The 18,765-nt window shown below is 40.1% G+C and overlaps 1 protein-coding gene and 1 long non-coding RNA gene across 3 annotated transcripts in view; one reads left to right on the forward strand and one right to left on the reverse strand.

Annotated features, from left to right (window-relative positions):
• The window catches only part of etv4 (ETS variant transcription factor 4), a 57,403-nt gene that overhangs the window by 11,394 nt on the left and 27,244 nt on the right, over positions 1-18,765 (reverse strand). The window contains exons 6-8 of the mRNA XM_063003084.1: positions 2,387-2,516; positions 2,100-2,294; positions 355-647 (exon numbers count right to left, since the gene is read on the reverse strand). Coding sequence (XP_062859154.1) covers positions 355-647; positions 2,100-2,294; positions 2,387-2,516 — 618 coding nt within the window. The remainder of the gene's footprint in view (positions 1-354; positions 648-2,099; positions 2,295-2,386; positions 2,517-18,765) is intronic.
• LOC134321366 (uncharacterized) lies at positions 2,448-15,441 on the forward strand. Of its 2 annotated transcripts, XR_010013843.1 has the most exons (3): positions 2,448-2,535; positions 5,033-5,075; positions 14,967-15,441. It is a non-coding gene; the product is annotated as an uncharacterized LOC134321366 (long non-coding RNA). The 2 variants fall into 2 exon arrangements; XR_010013844.1 differs by lacking the exon at positions 5,033-5,075 and having other exon boundaries at positions 2,455-2,535.

Raw genomic sequence — 18,765 nt, forward strand, 5'->3', positions numbered from 1 at the left:
GGAAGGGAGGGGTGGAGAAGAGCGAAGCGGGAGGAACACTCGAGACCTTAACAAAATGTCAGAGGTGTGGCGACTAGTGAAAAGCAACAACAACATTTACAAAGACGTACAGACGGAGTTAACTAAAAGAGCGAGGGGGAAATATATTTTGGATATTGTTGCCTGGAATTCAAAGTACTGCTCTCAAACTTTTGATCTTCGAACAAAGATCAAAGAGGCACGAGGCTCTTAATGGACCTGAGAGTGGTGAGATTACAGCATGAGTGATAGTAAAATCCTCCTGCTCTGTGTGCTTCCATTCCAGTAAAGTGTTCACTGATGTGTGCCCCAGAATCCCCAGATCCTGATACTCACCAGGTTCGTAGGTGTAGTCTGGGAGCTCCTGCTTGACCATCATATGGGCCGGAGGGAACCTCTGAGGGGGAACCGTGCCCATGTGGGCTGCCTGCTCGTACAACGGGTCTATGAACTCCTGCTTGAAGGTCTGCTGCAGGTAGGGCATGCATGGGTCCGAGTGTTGCCGGTGGTACCCGCCGCCGCCCCCGGCGCCCGCTCCTCCGGCGGGATTAGGGGGCATGCGCTGCAGGGTCTGACCCGGAGGCCCGAATGGAGCGCACATGTCGGCCGAGCCTGACTGGAACCTGGAGCTAGAAGAAGTGAACCAAGCAAAGATAAGTTCACTGTTTGTGATTTAATACGAAGAGAAAGGTTACAGCTAACCGATTAAGCGTCCTCAAAAGCTGCCAAGCTAGCTAAGAAAAAATACCCAGTACGGACCAGCATAAGTTGGTTCCTGGTCTAATAACTAGAAATTACACTGATCAGCCATAACATTAAAACCACCTCCTTGTTTCTACACTCACTGTCCATTTTATCAGCTCCACTTACCATATAGAAGCACTTTGTAGTTCTACAATTACTGACTGATGTCTATCTGAATCTCTACGTACTTTTTTAGCCTGCTTTCACCCTGTTCTTCAGTGGCCAGGACCCCCACAGGACCACCACAGAGCAGGTATTACTTAGGTGGTGGATCATTCTCAGCACTGCCATGACACTGACATGGTGGTGGTGTGTTAGTGTGTGTTGTGCTGGTATGAGTGGATCAGACACAGCAGCGCTGCTGGAGTTTTTTTTTTTTAATACCGTGTCCACTCACTGTCCACTCTATTAGACAGTCCTACCTGCTGTTTGAGTTGGTCATCTTCTAGAGCTTCATCAGTGGTCACAGGACGCTGCCCACGGGGCGCTGCAGTGCTGAGAATCATCCACCACCCAAATAATACCTATTCTGTGGTGGTGGCATTGAAATAAGGAATGGCATATTTTTATTAAACCATTTAGCATTTCATTGTTTATAGAAGTGAACTAAGCAGAAGTAGGAATGGTGCAAGTTCCTACAGCATGGTATGGTTTGTAAATGAATTTGAAAGCATATCTATCCACCTAGCTACTGCTATTGTATTGGTACGCTACAGTACATTATGTTTTATGTTAATGTGGTAGTACTATAACTAGTAATTCTATCTAAATTCAAATTCCTAGCTCCACCCATTTGTCCTTTTTAGTACGCTTGGTCACCTGACAAGAAGGTTACCCAGATTCATCATGGCTACTCAATCATGGCTCATTTCTCATTTAGCAGGAATAAAACAGTGTAGATAAAGGGTGGCACAGTGTCTTAGTGGGTAGCACTTCACGTCGCCTCACAGCAAGAAGGTCCTGGGTTCGATCCCCAGGTGGGGCGGTCCAGGTCCTTTCTGTGCAGAGTTTGCATGTTCTCCCTGTGTCCGCGTGGGTTTCCTCCGGGTGCTCCGTTTTCCTCCCACAGTCCAAAAACATGCCACCAGGCTAATTGGAAACACTGAATTGTCCTATAGATACCTAGCCACTAGATGCACAAACCAGTGCATTGTAGTGCCGGTCCCAAGCCCGGATGAATAGGGAGGGTTGTGTCAGGAAGGGCATCCGGCGTAAAAACTGTGCCAAATCCCACCGGTGAACCCTAACGGGAAGAAGCCGGAAATGTCGACCCCGTAATCGAAAAACGGGACAAAGGCTGAGGAACAAGACGAAGAAAACAGTGTAGATAAAGTTACCTGGGGTTCATGGGGTAATTCTGGCTGTGGCTTGGGTGTGACTGGCTTGCAGAGGGTGCGTTCATATACCCCGATTCAGGCCGGTTGGCCACCATTGGTTTGGGGGAGTAATGCATGGGGGACATGGGAGTCCCGGGACAGGAGCTTTTGGATCCTGCTGCTGATGTTGCTGCTGCTCGTTTCTGTTCATAGGCACTGTAAGATACACGCCAAACAAACAAGTCAATGAAATGGCAACGTTTGATTAACATATTTGGGAAATTTGTAACATTTAGGTCAGTTCAGACCTGGCGTAAAGGCACTGCTCTCCGCTGGGATAGCTGAAGCTCTGCTTGTGGCTGCAGGACTGGCTGGGGTCTGAACCCGGGCTCTGAGGCTCCTTCTTAATCTTCACTGGCGGGCTGTGGAATGCCACCGCTGCGACACAGACAAACAGGTTCGTTAATATCGCCACATTCCAACCCCGTGCACTTAAGCTCAAGGAGCTGCTCAAGGCCAAATACTTTTGTCTGCACTGGAAATACCAGACTAGCTCATTGACTTTTCAAAACCGAACAAGGCTAAAGAAATGACACACACACACTCTGATATAAGTGTTCCAAATACTTTTAGGAACCGGCAATGTCCTCGCCCACACGGTGTAACACTCACACGAGCAAAAACAGCTCTGCCGCACCTCTTTACCTGAGACAAAACACGAGCATTAAGGTCTCACGCACCACACATGATGTAAATAAGTGCTGTTGTTATACGGTAAAGCTACTGAAGGAAGTCATAACAGGAATCACGTGCCAGCGTTTAGTTTGTAGTGATGAATGATGGCATGGTATGCCATTCAGAATTCTTTACAGTCAACACTCGCTAGCTGTGAGAAAAATATCACATTTTTATTAGACCATTTTAAACCATTAACAAAAACAAACGTCATAGACGCCAACGACTGTAGCCAGAAATGCTCCACATGTGTGGTGTAGTTAGCTGAGAATTAATAAATTGTCTATGGCATTTTTAATTCAGGTTGTGCCAGCATTGTAATTCCTGGATTTAACTTAAAGGCCAAATCAGATCCTACATGAATACACAGTGCACAAAAACCTGAGCAATGTTACTGCTGTATGTACTGGTAGAATAATTCTAATCCAGCTATAAGGGCGAATATTTAGCTGAAAGGATTTGGTATTCTGCCCTGTAATGGACAGGCGACCTGTCCAGGGTGTTCCGTACCAATTGAGCCAGTTTGCTGCTGATATTTGCTGATATTTTCAAAGCGATGAACTGTGTGATATGACCACTGATGTCAGTAACGCGTTACTTAGTAACGCGTTACTCTAATCTGACCACATTTTTCAGTAACAAGTAATCTAACGAGTTACTATTTCCAATCCAGTAATCAGATTAAAGTTACTTATCCAAGTTACTGTGCGTTACTATTTTTGCAACTCGGGGAGTGACGTCTGGCCTATGCGACAATTAAGTCACGAGCTGCGTCCGAAATCGCATACTTACAGAGTATGCACTAGATTGGAGGAAGTATGCACTACTCGACCGGTAAAGAAGTACATACTTTCAGTACAGAAGTGTGCAGTATGCACACAACACCGCTACGTACTACACGTGGGGACGTGATGACATAATATCACCATAGTTACAGACTCATTACAAGCCCCACTCGCCAAAATTTTGGATATTTATCGTCTTTTTGTTATTTATTTGTCTTTAAAAAATTTATTTTATTTATCTTACTTACACTTGTGAACAGAGGACTCCGTTTTCCGCTATCTTTCTTGTTTCTTATTCCGCTTCAATCGCCTATGCAGCTCCAGTTGCATTACGGCAGCTGCTGAATGTAACTAATAAAGTAACTTGTAATCTAACTTAGTTACTTTTAAAATCAAGTAATCAATAAAGTAACTAAGTTACTTTTAAAATCAAGTAATCAATAAAGTAACTAAGTTACTTTTTAAAGGTAACTATGCCATCACTGGATATGACGTGGTAAAAGTGACTTGGACAGTATAAACACTTAAATAAAGCGTAACGTGGCTTCTTGTACTAAAACAATGAGCAATGAATTTGTGCAGCACCGAGCACTTATAACCAGTAATAACAGAGAGTAATTGAGTATTTCTGTGTGGTACTTTTAGTACATTCAGCTACACTACGCTTTATTTAGGTGAAGCTTTTTGCGGATTCAGAACCTCGATCTGTATAAACACCACACGTAAAGTAAATCCAGTTAAACACAGATACATGTGGAGCTTTTATACTGGATTTGATGGTTATTTTACACTAATGTTTGTTCGTGTTGTGGAACTTTAATGATGTTTTATCGCTCAAGCAGAGCACTGAGCAAATCGGCTATTTCGCCGAGAGTCGTGGTGAGAGCAGCAGTGCATCAGTGGCTATGCGCTCATCCGAAAACATTTTTGCTGATTGCATTAAAAGGTTGGTACAACGCTGGGAAAAATGCATCCCAAAGGAAGGTGACATGTAGAAAAGTGATGTCATTTGTTTGTTTTTGAAAATCGTAATAAATAGAGTTTTTAAAAGTGCGGAAACTTTTTGAACAACCCTCATAAATAGGCGTAATGGTATGAACTCGTGTCAGCTTTGACTTCCTTTCATCTAGCATTTGCTCATTGATAATTCTAAAAATCAACAGTCCCAACATATGGTCAAATAAATACCGTCCTCTTAATACATAAATACCATTCAGCTAACGATAAGAACGTTTGAGTCAGTCGGCGTGTGAGGCCTGGGTCTGCTCACCAGCGCCACGCTGCTGTTTATTATTGCAGGGGAGCTGCCCCGACTCCCAGACTGTACGGCACAGGATGTTTTTCTGAGCCGCTCAGAGTAAACAGCAGCAGCTGTGCTCTTCCAGCTGAGCTCCAGCCCTGTGTTTATGGCTGTTTATTTGTCGATTGTTGTAGGCGCGGACCTGACGGAACAGGCACGACTGAAAGCAAAGCTCAGGTAATTACACATTCCCTCTCAAAGACGAAAGAGGGAGAGAAACAAGTCTGCTCTTACTATAATACCACAACACAAGTAACTGCCCTCCCACACGTATCAAACGCGGAGTGAGAGGAGGAGAAGGAGGATAGGAGGGCGACGGGTGGATGGCACTCATTTATCTGGCGTTTTCCCATGCCGAGCGGGGAGATGAGGAAGTGTTGGATTAGGGTAGAGCTCAGAAAGGATTAGCAAGTATTTAAGGTGGCTTCAGTAAGGAAAACAATGGGTTAAGCATTTAAATCCTCTCAGCATCTACGGCTTTTATATGACTGGCATTCCAAAGGATGTACACTTATAGAAATGTGTCTGCATTAGCAGCTTTGCTTTGGAGTTGACATATTTCAGTAAAATCTATGATAACTGATTTGGTTTGGCATAGATTTTATGCTGGATGCCTTTCCTCATACTACCCTTATTTATAATCCGTATTTATAACCCTTATTTTATCTAATACATGCATACCAATGGCTGGGTTAAAGGCGCAGGTAGGATGTTTTGGAAACAAAGATTGGGGGGAGAGATTAAGATGGTCTGAGCATGTGCAGAAGAGGAATGAGAGTTCCATCAGAAAAGGGGTGCTAAGGATGGAACCGCCAGGTAGGACGGTCAAAGAGGGGGTTTATGGTATGGTGAGGAAGGACATGCAGATAGTTGGGGTGACAGGAAAATGTTCAGGACAGGGCAAGATGGAGATGTTGAAAGAAGAAGAAGACAACTAGTACACTGAAGTACATTGTCGTGTACTATTAATTAAAAAGGCAATTGAGTTGGTGCTTTAGATAATTGACTTTCTTTATCTTATTAAATGAATTATACAGCTATGCCATCAGAACTAAATAATAAATTCAGTTTCCTAAACGTTCCTCTGACTAGTAAAGGGTTTTGTAGGCTACTTAAGATTAAAAGGGGCACCACCACATTTTGAAGCATGTAACATCAATAAATGATCTATTTCAAACTACTCCTGGATTGGTGTAAAGCAGGGTTTTGCAACTCAAGTCCTGGAAGTGTACTGCTCTGTGGATTTAAATCATCCCTGCTTTAATCTACAGAGGGTTCGATAACTCTTCATTAGTCTTAATCTATCCATTCATCCATCCGCCCAGCCACCCATCCATCCATCCATCCATCCATCCATCCACCCATCCATCCATCCATCCATCCATCCATCTATCATGCAAGGCAGTAGGCCTTCACAGCAGGAGCTAAGATACTATGGTGTAAATCACAGTGCTGTTGGATTCAGCAGTACAGAATGCATTACTGGATCACGTCACCACTGTCTGATGAACAGTTGCAGGTTTGATAGATGCCAGGAAATCATTCCTCTGCTTAAATTCATTGTGCTTACTGTAAAGAATGGTAAAGGGCAGTTTTTATGTTGTTTGGACTTGACCCCATAGTTCCAGTCAACGGAAATTTTAATAGGGCACAATTACATTCTGGAGAAGTGTAGACCGCCAAATTTGCTTTCTTTAAACCTTGTGCTAAAGCAGTGTCCATGAAATAAATGGCTTGCCATGCAAACTATGATGTGCAAACTTGACTGGTCTGCAAAGAGCCCTGACCTCAGACCCTACAAACACATTTGAGAAGGACTGGAACAAAGACTGCAAGTCAGGCTTTATTGGCAAACATCAGACATCCCTCAGACATGTTTTCCAAATCTGGTTGGAGGACTTGTTGGAAGAGTAGAGGCTGTTAAAGCAGCAAATATGATCAAACTTTATATAAATGAAGTATTTGCAACTTGAGTCTGGACCATCCAATATGCCCTATTTTACCTGAACTATGTATGTGTGTAATCATTTAAAGTATCAAACTAATACAGTTAAGGATCAAACTGATTTGTTTGAGCATCGATTACAAGCATTAACTCACAATATCCAAAATTTCTTCTGAGATGAATAATTCAGACTCATACACAGCTCTCGAACTCAAACTAAGATCTGTGGTTGAAAGAAATCTGTGAAACCCGTAACATTTTCAAGACATTTCCTGCTGCCATTAAACCTGCACTGAGTTTATAGACCAGTGGCAGGAGAGTAAACAAAACTGTGACACTACAGAGCAGTTTACTTTAAGTCTTTATTTAAGGTGATTTGACGGTGAAAAGCCTTTAGTCTCTGGCTTTTCTCTTAATGGTTCATTTATAAGCTACGTCACAGCCCCTCAAATCCAGCCATATTTCAGCTTTTGTTTTTTGTACGAGAGGAAAAGAGTCAGGAACTTGAACGTGAAGTGTGATGTCTGGGTGAAGTGTTTGGATGTTCCTGGTTATATACTGTACACAGTACGTCTGTGCGTACGTTGAATTATTCCATCAAGGATTGGAACGGATATTAAGATCTCACAGAGGGAACGCTCTGGCATGAACCAGAATTTAGTATTATTAATTTTTTAGATGTAATTACAGTAAATCTACATTAGGACAAATATTTAGCATGAACTAATAACAATAATAATCATACTTTACACATAGATGGATGGATGAACGGACGAATAGACGGATAGATGGATGGATGAATAGATTGATGGATGGATGGATAAAAGGATGGCTGGATGGATAAAAGGATGGCTGGATGGATGGGTGGGTGGCTGGATGGATGGGTGGGTGGCTGGATGGGTGGGTGGATGGGTATATGGAAGGATGGGTGGGTGGATGGGTATATGGAAGGATGGGTGGGTATATGGAAAGATGGGTGGGTGGGTGGGTATATGGAAAGATGGGTGGGTGGGTGGGTATATGGAAAGATGGGTGGGTGGGTATATGGAAGGATGGGTGGGTGGGTGGGTGGTTGGGTATATGGAAGGATGGGTGGGTGGGTATATGGAAGGGTGGGTATATGGAAGGATGGGTGGGTGGGTGGGTGGTTGGGTATATTGAAGGATGGGTGGGTTATATGGAAGTATGGGTGGGTTATATGGAAGTAAGGGTGGGTGGGTGGGTTATATGGAAGTAAGGGTGGGTGGGTGGGTTATATGGAAGTAAGGGTGGGTGGGTGGGTTTTATGGAAGTAAGGGTGGGTGGGTGGGTTATATGGAAGGATGGGTGGGTGGGTGGGTATATGGAAGGATGGGTGGGTGGGTGGGTATATGGAAGGATGGGTGGGTGGGTGGGTATATGGATGGATGGATGGATGGATGGGTGGGTGGATGGATGGATGAATGGATGGGTGGGTGGATGGATGGATGGATGGATGGATGGATGAATGGGTGGGTGGGTGGATGGATGGATGGAACTTCTATTTTTTATAATTTTTTATAATTCTTCAGGTGGTCATTTTTACCTCTATATTTTCATATTTGTCAGTGTATATATTTTGCGCTTCAGAGTGTGTTTATTCTTATTCAATTTTTATTCTTTTATTATAGGTTTATTGTTAATTAATGTGTAATGTTGCACCATGGGTCAGAGAGTAACGAAATTTCAATCCTCTGTATGTCCTGTACATATTGCAGTTTTTGACAATAAAGCAATTTTGACTTTGACTTTGACTTGATGGATGGATGGGTGGGTGGGTGGATGGATGGATGGATGGATGGATGGATGGATGGATAGATCAGTTTTGATAGATCAGATTCAATCAGCGAATAATGTCCAACCATGATGCTCCCTCCACCATACTTTACAGTTAGCATGTATTTATGAATTTTTTTATTCATTGTCTGTTTTACTATCACTTTATCCTATTCAGGGTCACTGTGGGTCCGATTCACTGGGTGAAAAGCAGGCAACACTTTGGACAGGTTGCCAGTCCATCACAGGACAAACACACATACACATTCACACACTCATATCTAGACGGACTTTGGTATCTCCAGTTACTCTGACAGCATGTCTTTAGACTGTAGGACGAAAGCCACTCAGACACAGGGAGAACAGAGAGGACCCTGACCGCTCCATCTGGGAATTAAACCCAGGACCTTATTGCTGTGAGGCGACCATGCTACCCACCAAGCCAATGTCCCTCTATTTGTGGAATGTTAATGTTTCAATGGACATCTAACAAGTTCAGTAGCTTTCTGTCAGTATAGTTAGTTGACCTTCTTTAAAATTGCATGTTGTGCTCTAGTTGGATCACTGCATGATGCCCACTTTTAGAAAGATCAGCAATACTAATTTTATAAACACGTTGCCATATTGTGAAATAATACACACTTCTTTAGAAAAGCATTTGTATTTTTTCTGATTAATACATCACTACTGTTCTAAAATAATGAAATTGGTTCTGAATATGGCATTGTTCGTATAAAAAGATCTTCCAGACTTTTGTGCCTTTGTACATGCCAAAATCTTATCTTAATAATTATCTTAATTATTAATTATTAATTATCTTTATTAAAACACTGTGTTCCAAAAGTCATTAGTCTAAAAGTTTAATTCTTCATGATTTTCTGAATATAACAGTGGCCAAATGCATTCCTGACACCGTCATATCTACCTTCCAATCAAGGTAATAAACCAGAAGTCATGTGACCTCCGAGCGTTCTTGTCATTTAGCATTCACACCTCTCTTCAAGAAGCACACGTAGGTGTCAAAAAGTGGTAGCATTGTGCGCAAATGACGAGAGCGTCCCTCCATTCAGAGCGTTTCTTAAGAGGACTGGACTTTACATATGTAAATATCATGCTTCAGAGGAGAGGAAAAGGGTGGTGAAGGGGGGGATGGTCATGGGTGAGTGCTTTAGGAAGTGGAGGATCATTATGGACAGCCATTCAGTCAACTCCCACCACAACCAAATCCAGGACCTGGATACCCCCCACTCCCAGCCCAGACAAAAAGACAGCCACCAGCTGTGACAGATGGAGGCACCGGTGGCTTCTCCAAAAGCCTCCGCAGCTCTGACAGAAGGAGGAACACCAGGAACTGACTCAACAGGGTGCCCACCAAACTGATGACTGAGCATCCAGAAATCAGACAAGAACAGATTGCAGAATTTTATCAATTCATTTATTTTATTAGTGTTTCATTGTAGGATCTTCTCTTCTCTGTTGCGGTCTTGGAAGCTTTTCGCTCCTTTAAGGCCAAGACAGAGAAAATAAGAAGGAGCTCTTTCCCGCAAACTATTCAGGCCCTCAACCAAAGTAGCAATATATACTGTATGTACATGTATGCAGATTGTATACGTATATGTCTACTTTCACAGCAGTATTTTACACAGTATTATGTTCAATTCTTGCACAATACTTATTTGCCCTTTTGCACATTGTATCTCTATTTTCTGCCTTAAATTGCTTCTATTTTTATTTAATCTCTATAATTATAAATTAATATTATTAATAATATTTTTTCTCTAATTACTAATGTGACCAAACAGTCACAGTTATACACAGTTGTACTGTGTATGACTACATATGTGACAAATAAAACTGGATTTTGCACATTGAGTCAATATATTGAACATTAAATTGCTTCTATTTTTATTTAAATCTCTATAATTATTAATTAATATTATTAATAATATTTTTTCTCTAATTACTAATGTGACCAGTCACAGTTATACACAGTTGTACTGTGTATGACTACATATGTGACAAATAAAACTGGATTTTGCACATTGAGTCAATATATTGTACATTAAATTGCTTCTATTTTTATTTACATCTCTATTTTACCATAAATAATAATAATATTTTTTTTTCTAATTACTAATGTGGCCGAGCAGTCACAGTCATACACAGACTACGTATATGACAAATAAACAATTTTGCACATTAAATTAATATATTCTACTTTAAACTGCTTCTATTTTTATTTACATCTTTATTTTATTATAAATAACAATAATAATTTTTTCTCTAATAACTAATGTGGCCGAGCAGTCACAGTCATACACAATTGTACTGTGTATGACTACATATGTGACAAATAAAATTAGATTTTGCACATCGAGTCAATATATTCTACTTTAAACTGCTTCTATTTTTATTTACATCTTTATTTTATTATAAATAACAATAATAATTTTTTCTCTAATAACTAATGTGGCCGAGCAGTCACAGTCATACACAATTGTACTGTGTATGACTACATATGTGACAAATAAAATTAGATTTTGCACATCGAGTCAATATATTCTACTTTAAACTGCTTCTATTTTTATTTACATCTTTATTTTATTATAAATAACAATAATAATTTTTTCTCTAATAACTAATGTGGCCGAGCAGTCACAGTCATACACAATTGTACTGTGTATGACTACATATGTGACAAATAAAATTAGATTTTGCACATCGAGTCAATATATTCTACTTTAAACTGCTTCTATTTTTATTTCAATCTCTATTATTAATATTATTAATAATAATTTTTTTTCTTTAATTACTAATGTGGCCAAGCAGTCACAGTTATACACAATTGTACTGTGTATGACTACATATGTGACAAATAAAATTGGCTTTTGCACATCGTCAATATACTCTACTTTAAATTACTTCTATTTTTATTTAAATCTCTATTATTAATATTATTAATAATTATTTTTTTCTCTCTAATTACTCATGTGACCAAGCAGTCACAGTTATACACAGTTGTACTGTGTATGACTATGTATGTAATAAATAAACTTTGATTTTGCACATCGAGTCAATATATTCTACTTTAAACTGCTTCTATTTTTATTTACATCTCTATTTTATTATAAATAATAATAATATTTTTTTTCTCTAATTACTAATGTGGCCGAGCAGTCACAGTTACTACGTACTACGTATGTGCCAAATAAAATTGGATTTTGGATTCTTCATTAGAAAATTGAAAGTACACATAATTATGTATAATTACATTTAAAATCTTTTAGAACACCCACAATGCCTAATTTAATATCAGGGGTACCCTGTCCACCCCTTTGGTTCCACCATTGTGCATTAGTAAAATTGGCAAAAACATGGTTGTTAAACAGTTTAATCCCGCTGGGCCATGTGCCACTGAGAAACACTACAGGGCAACACACACTCCATTTTCCACGATTACTGAGATATTACAGATTATCCAGAATTCACACACACAGTTACAGTGATCATGTACAATATCACACAGATAGTGACCAGTGATGTACCTGTTTTGATACACTTAGTATAATGTTATAGAGGCAGCATATTGGTGGTGGTGTAGTACTAGAGTCCTGAAGACCTGGGTTCAAAACCTCTGGTCACTGTCTGTAGAAAGGTTGCCAGGTTGCCTTGTTTCCCTGTCTTCGTGTGAATGTCTTCAGTGTGCTATAGTTTCCTACTACTGTGATGCCCTGTAAGGACTGGCACCCTGTCAAATTTGTATTCCTGCCTTGAACCCAGTGTTCCTGGGAGTTGCTGAAATCGCTGGACCCAAAGTGTTAATTGAAGATTTGCAGGTTTATTTGAAATGACCTAAACATTGAATTGTTTATTAGAAATCAACATTACTTTGCTACTTTAATCCACATTGCAGTTTTAAACCAGTCATAAATTTGCCATCTGGCTTTCTGCTTTTGCACTGAACCTCAGCACTGAAGATCTGGACAATTTAAAGCAGTGTATATTTATGTCAGGATCACTACCTGCACATTTTCAGTTCATGACTGCTGTGAATAAAGCCATCTTCTTAATATCTTAACAGGTTCAGTGATTCACAGAGAATGGTACGAATTTATCGTGGGACTATAAACACACAGCATGACACCAGAGCACAGGCCGGAACATGTGACCACTCTGGGATCTAGCTCGTTACAGCAAATAAAGCAGAAAAGTGCAAATGACTGAGTGAACATGGTGTTTCATTAGATATAATTCAGACCAGAAGTTATAATGCACTGTGACTTTGTCTTTGGACCAATCTGTGGTAAGCAAATGTTCTTTTCCACATGTAGGTGCGCCTGCAATTTGATCTATTGTTGTGATACAGTCGTACATTAGCCTGTGGTGACAAGCTAAAAGACCTAGCATGCACTCTGCTGGGCAGCTCCAGCCCACAGTGACGAATCAATAAGTCCAACAAAGATGCCAATTACACTGGAATGGCCTCAAATGCTAAAATGAGGGTGGGGTATTGACTTTTGGTATCCCACATGACACTGCTTTCAAAGCTGACCCGTTCCAGTGCCTGTCAAAGGCTATAGATCAGGCTATGAATATTAGCCTGACATGAGGGTGGAACAAGTGGCAATCACAGCCATCATAACATGTCCTTTCAAGACACTTTTCCATTGGCGAAATGGCACCATGCCAGGGTTAGGCTTTGGGTTTGAATAGAGGATTTGACACATATTGTTTGTTGCTCTGCTGCGCTCTACATTAGGGTTTGATGAATTCTTTAGGCATGAGTCAGTCACTGCATGGAAAATCATATTCCAAGGTTTATTTTCTACAGTGATTTGGGGGTCTGGGAATGTTGTTCAGTGTGTTTAGGCCGTTGTTTGTGTGTAACTATACCTTTAACAATGCAATCAATGAAAAAATGGGTAAAGTGAGAGAACAAGGGAAATAAAAAGGTTGTAATAGATGTTTTAAAGAAACAAGTCTGTCATTTAAGCAGAATACAGAAACATGTGCTGGACATGTGGTGCTTAGGTCAACGTGTAAGTCAAACAGTATAATAGTTCATTCATAACACACTGAAAATTTATTTTCTTCAAGTTTTTGCGCCCAAGATCCATCTTAGAGATGTAGAATTACGATTAAAAATCTACCTCTTTACTAAGCTCTTAAACTGACATGTAGTTACTAATGCTTTTATTTATTTATTGCATTAAAAACATTTGGTTCTAACCGGGTTTCAGCAGATGTGTGTCAGAGATGGGGACTCGTGTCTGTCGTGCACACACAGCAACTTCAGACTCGACTCGGACTCGTTTCAAATGACTCCGACTCAAAAAATGACTTGTGTACAACAAAAGTCAGCAACATTAGTTACGTGTGACAATGATATATATATGATCCGACATCATTCTGATCGTGTCATTTTCCGCTCTCTAATAACGCTCAGGCCGTTTTAAACCACAACGCACGCGATGGCTAAATGATGGTGGAATACCCTACTTCACCCTACTTCACAGTAACAGATAATGTGACTGGAACACTCCTACAGAATTGGCGCTAATGATTGTAAGAACCGCTTTCTGAACCAATCAGACCTTCTGATTGTAATGTTTAGTAAGAAATGCTGTTATTTGCATGTATTTCGTTTGCAGCGTCACACAGATGATGTGTCAACAAAACGCTTGATTGGATTTCTAACGAGTTCGTGTTTTACTTCACAACCGGGAAAAGTTTGTTTTTTAATTATAAACACATTTACAAAATAACGGATTATATTTGTAATGGGACACAGGGTTATAAATTTTATAGCATCTGGAACAACATAAGCTTAGGTAAGCAGTATTATGTATTTTTTGCTGTGTTTGGGATTTTGGCTGCCGTGCCGTAATTTGCAATGAAAACAAAACGTCAGTTTAAGCTTTTAACTGGTACATAGGAAAGTAAAGGCACTAAGTACTTTACACTAAGTACTTTACCCCCCCCCCCCCCCCCCCCCCCCCCCCCCCCCCCCCCCCCCATTCTGCCCCCTGCATTCACTAACTTTGGATCCTGCACACACATCTCAGGATCCTGACACCCTTCCCCATTAATACCGAACTTTGACATCCTCAGGAACTGGATACACACTCAACACTTTAACCAGTCTATAAGCTAATTTAATTTGCACTACTGTTTACAATTGCACTGGTCATACCAACAGACTTTAATCTGTAATAATATGCTGTAATCATTAGGGATGCCGGAGTCTAAAGCTACTCTCTGCAAAACTGTTATTTTACTTAATTTACATTTTACATTTTTAACTACATTTTCTGTTGTTTTACCCCGAGGTGGTTCTGATGGAAACCTGTTTACCCACCCGAGGTTAAGGAATGAAGTTGAGACTGCTGTGCCAACAATGCTGCTCCTGCCAGATGTGATGGAAACCTGGCGTGTTTGCACCAAGAATGTCAAGAACTCACAAGAGACTTTATCACAGACTGGACTGAATAATGAAGAACTCCAATTATTTTTGCTAGTTCATTTTAGTTTTACTTTTAGTTCATTTTAATTTGTGTGTGTATGATATTGTGTAAATCTTATTTATTCAAATTATTCTCCAGGCCACCCAAGAAGGATGGTCCCTGTTGAGTTTGGTTCCTGTCAAGGTTTCTTCCTGTAATTTTAAGGGAGTTTTTCCTTGCCACTGTCTCGCTCGGCTTGCTCAACAGGGGTTTTGGTCTGTTGGTCCTGGATTCTGTAAAGTTGCTTTGAGACAGTGTCTATTGTAAAAAGCGCTATATAAATAAAATTGACTTGACTTGATCTAATCTGCTGTCTCGGACGTTAATATCGGGAACCTATATTTTTCATATTTTAAGTTTTTGTGTGTATATATTTTGTGTTTAGTGTGTTTATTATTGTATTATTATATTTTACATATATTATACGTTTAGTGTTTAATGTTTATTGTTGCACCATGGGTCTGAGACTAACTTAATTTCAATCCTCTGTATGTCCTGTACATATTGCAGTATTGACAAAAAAGTATAGGGCAGTTGTAGCCTAGTGGTTGAGGTACTGGCCTAGTAATCAGAAGGTCACTGGTTCGAGCCCCACCACTGCCTGTTTGCCACTGATGGGGCCTTGAGCAAGGCCCTTAAAACCTTAATTGCTTAGACAGTTTACAGTCACTGTACTGTAAGTCGCTTTGGATAAAAGTGTCTGCTAAATGCCGAAAATGTAAATGTTAAAGTAGACTTTGACTTAAAATGTGAATATGTTGAATAATAAATAGTTGTTTTTCAGTAGAATTAAAAAAAGATACTCTGGAATAGTCTTTAATTGCATCCTGTTTCTAACAATTTGCAAAATAGTTATGTTGAATGTCAAAATACATTTCTGTTTTTGTATTTGCCAGACTCCATTACCCCGAGCAACAAGGATGCTTGAAATAAACCAGACATCCAGTATTTGATCTTGAGCAGCAAACTGTATGACTTATAACTAAATAGAATGTCAAATGAGTAAATTACCTATAATTTAGTTAATATACTGACTAACAACTATAGTACACAATAGTCGGTTTGGGACACAACCTAGACAGTAGGCCAGTTAGCTAACTGCTATGTAAGTAGTTATCTGGGTAATATATCATTAATTTATACACTGATCAGCCATAACATTAAAACCGCCACTGTCCATTTTATCAGCTCCACTTACCATATAGAAACACTTTGTAGTTCTACAATTACAGTCTATAGTTAACCTTTTTATAACCTTTTTAGCCTGCTTTCACCCTGTTCTTTAATGGTCAGGACCCCCACAGGACCACCACAGAGTAGGTATTATTTAGGTGGTGGATCATTCTCAGCACTGCAGTGACACTGACATGGTGGTGGTGTGTTAGTGTGTGTTGTACTGATATGAGTGGATCAGACACAGCAGCGCTGGTGGAGTTTTTAAATACAGTGTCCACTCTACTGGACACTCCTACCTAGCTGGTCCACCTTGTAGATGTAAAGTCAGAGACGATCGCTCATCTATCGTTGCTGTTTGAGTTGGCTGGTTATTTTTGGTTGGTGGACTATTCTCAATCCAGCAGTGACAGTGAGATGTTTAAAAAGTCCATCAGCATTGCTGTGTCTGATCCACCCATACCAGCGCAACACACACTAACACACCACCACCATGTCAGTGTCACTGCAGAATGATCCACCACCCAAATAATACCTGCACTGTGGTGGTCCTGACCATTGAAGAACAGGGTGAAAGAAGGCTAAAAAGTATGTAGAGAAACAGATGGACTACAGTCAATAATTGTAGAACTACAAAGTGCTTCTATATGGTAAGTGGAGCTGATAAAATGGACAGTGAGTTTTGAAGCAAGGAGGTGGTTTTAATGTTATGGCTGATCAGTGTATATGTGTACATATGAGTAAAAATTACAAATAGTGGCTGCTACACTAAAGTTAAAGGTGGATGAATGAAGTTTGCAATGCATTTGTGTTATGTTACAGCAATGATAATGATGTGGAATAGAGCATGAAGAGTGTGCAAGTGATAAGTGCCACATTTGCATGACTCGACAGTTTTACTTCCCTCTTTCAGAATATGGAATGCACAAGACTGATTTATTCAACAAGAACACACAGTTTCCACAGGAAACTGAAATAGACTTTATAACACAAAGTAAATCTGAGAAAAATGTGAATATTGATGGCAATCATCATGCTTTAATTAATTAATAATAAAAAAAACTAAAGAATTACTGCAGAATAAAGTAATACAATGTAATATGACAAGTAGTGATGTAATAATACAAACATATACACTGATCAGCCATAACATTAAAACCACCTCCTTGTATCTACACTCACTGTCCATTTTATCAACTCCACTTACCATATAGAAGCACTTTGTAGTTCTACAATTACTGACTGTAGTCCATCTGTTTCTCTGCATGCTTTGTTAGCCCCCTTTCATGCTGTTTTTTAATAGTCAGGACCCCCACAGGACCACCACAGAACAGGTATTATTTAGGTGGTGGATCATTCTTAGCACTGCAGTGACACTGACATGGTGGTGGTGTGTTAGTGTGTGTTGTGCTGGTATGAGTGGATAAGACACAGCAATGCTGATGGAGTTCTTAAACACCTCACCGTCACAGCTGGACAGAGAATAGTCCAACAACCAAAAATATCCAGCCAACAGCGCCCCGTGGGCAGCGTCCTGGGACCACTGTTGAAGGTCTAGAAGATGACCAACTCAAACAGCAGCAATAGATGAGCGATTGTCTCTGACTTCTACAAGGTGGACCAACCAGGTAGGAGTGTCTAATAGAGTGGACAGTGAGTGGACACGGTATTTAAAAACTCCAGCAGCGCTGCTGTGTCTGATCCACTCATACAAGCACAACACACACTAACACACCACCACCATGTCAGTGTCACTGCCTAAATAATACCTACTCTGTAGTGGTCCTGACCATTGAAGAACAGGGTATAAGCAGGCTAAAAAGTATGTAGAAAAAACAGATGGACTACAGTGCTTCTATATGGTAAGGAGCTGATAAAATGGACACTGTGTGTGCAAACAAGAAGGTGGTTTTAATGTTATGGCTGCTTGGTGTATATGCCATTGACCACCTTTATCTTCAGTTAAGAGGGCAGGAGAAAATAATCTAAATGTCTTTGAATGAGGGTTCATCATTGGAAAGTTAATAGCACAGTCTTTGTCACAAGAACTGCTCAAGTGGCCTGTATTTTAATATCATTTCATATTCCTGACAACTGGAAAAATGCATGTGTAGCATACACCAAGAGAACATTACAAGCCTAAACTCTTGACCTCTACAGCAAGGGGAAGGGTCACAAACAGATCAAATTCATGAAACATTTTCATTCTAATCAGAATGAAGTATTGCAGGATGATGGGTCACATGAGAGTATCTGAGAGATATGATCAGTATGAAAATCATAAGCTTTGGCCTGCAGAGTCACCAGAACTCAACCCAGTTGTACATTTTGTACTATACAGATCAGACAACACTCTCCACCACTCTCATCAAAACATCTACTAATGTAAAATCTATTTCATCCATCCAGTACATCATAATCAATCCATTGTAGCCGTTTTGGTTCACCAGGC

The sequence above is a fragment of the Trichomycterus rosablanca genome, chromosome 10, assembly GCF_030014385.1.
Source record: "Trichomycterus rosablanca isolate fTriRos1 chromosome 10, fTriRos1.hap1, whole genome shotgun sequence".
NCBI classification, from domain to species: Eukaryota; Metazoa; Chordata; class Actinopteri; order Siluriformes; family Trichomycteridae; genus Trichomycterus; species Trichomycterus rosablanca.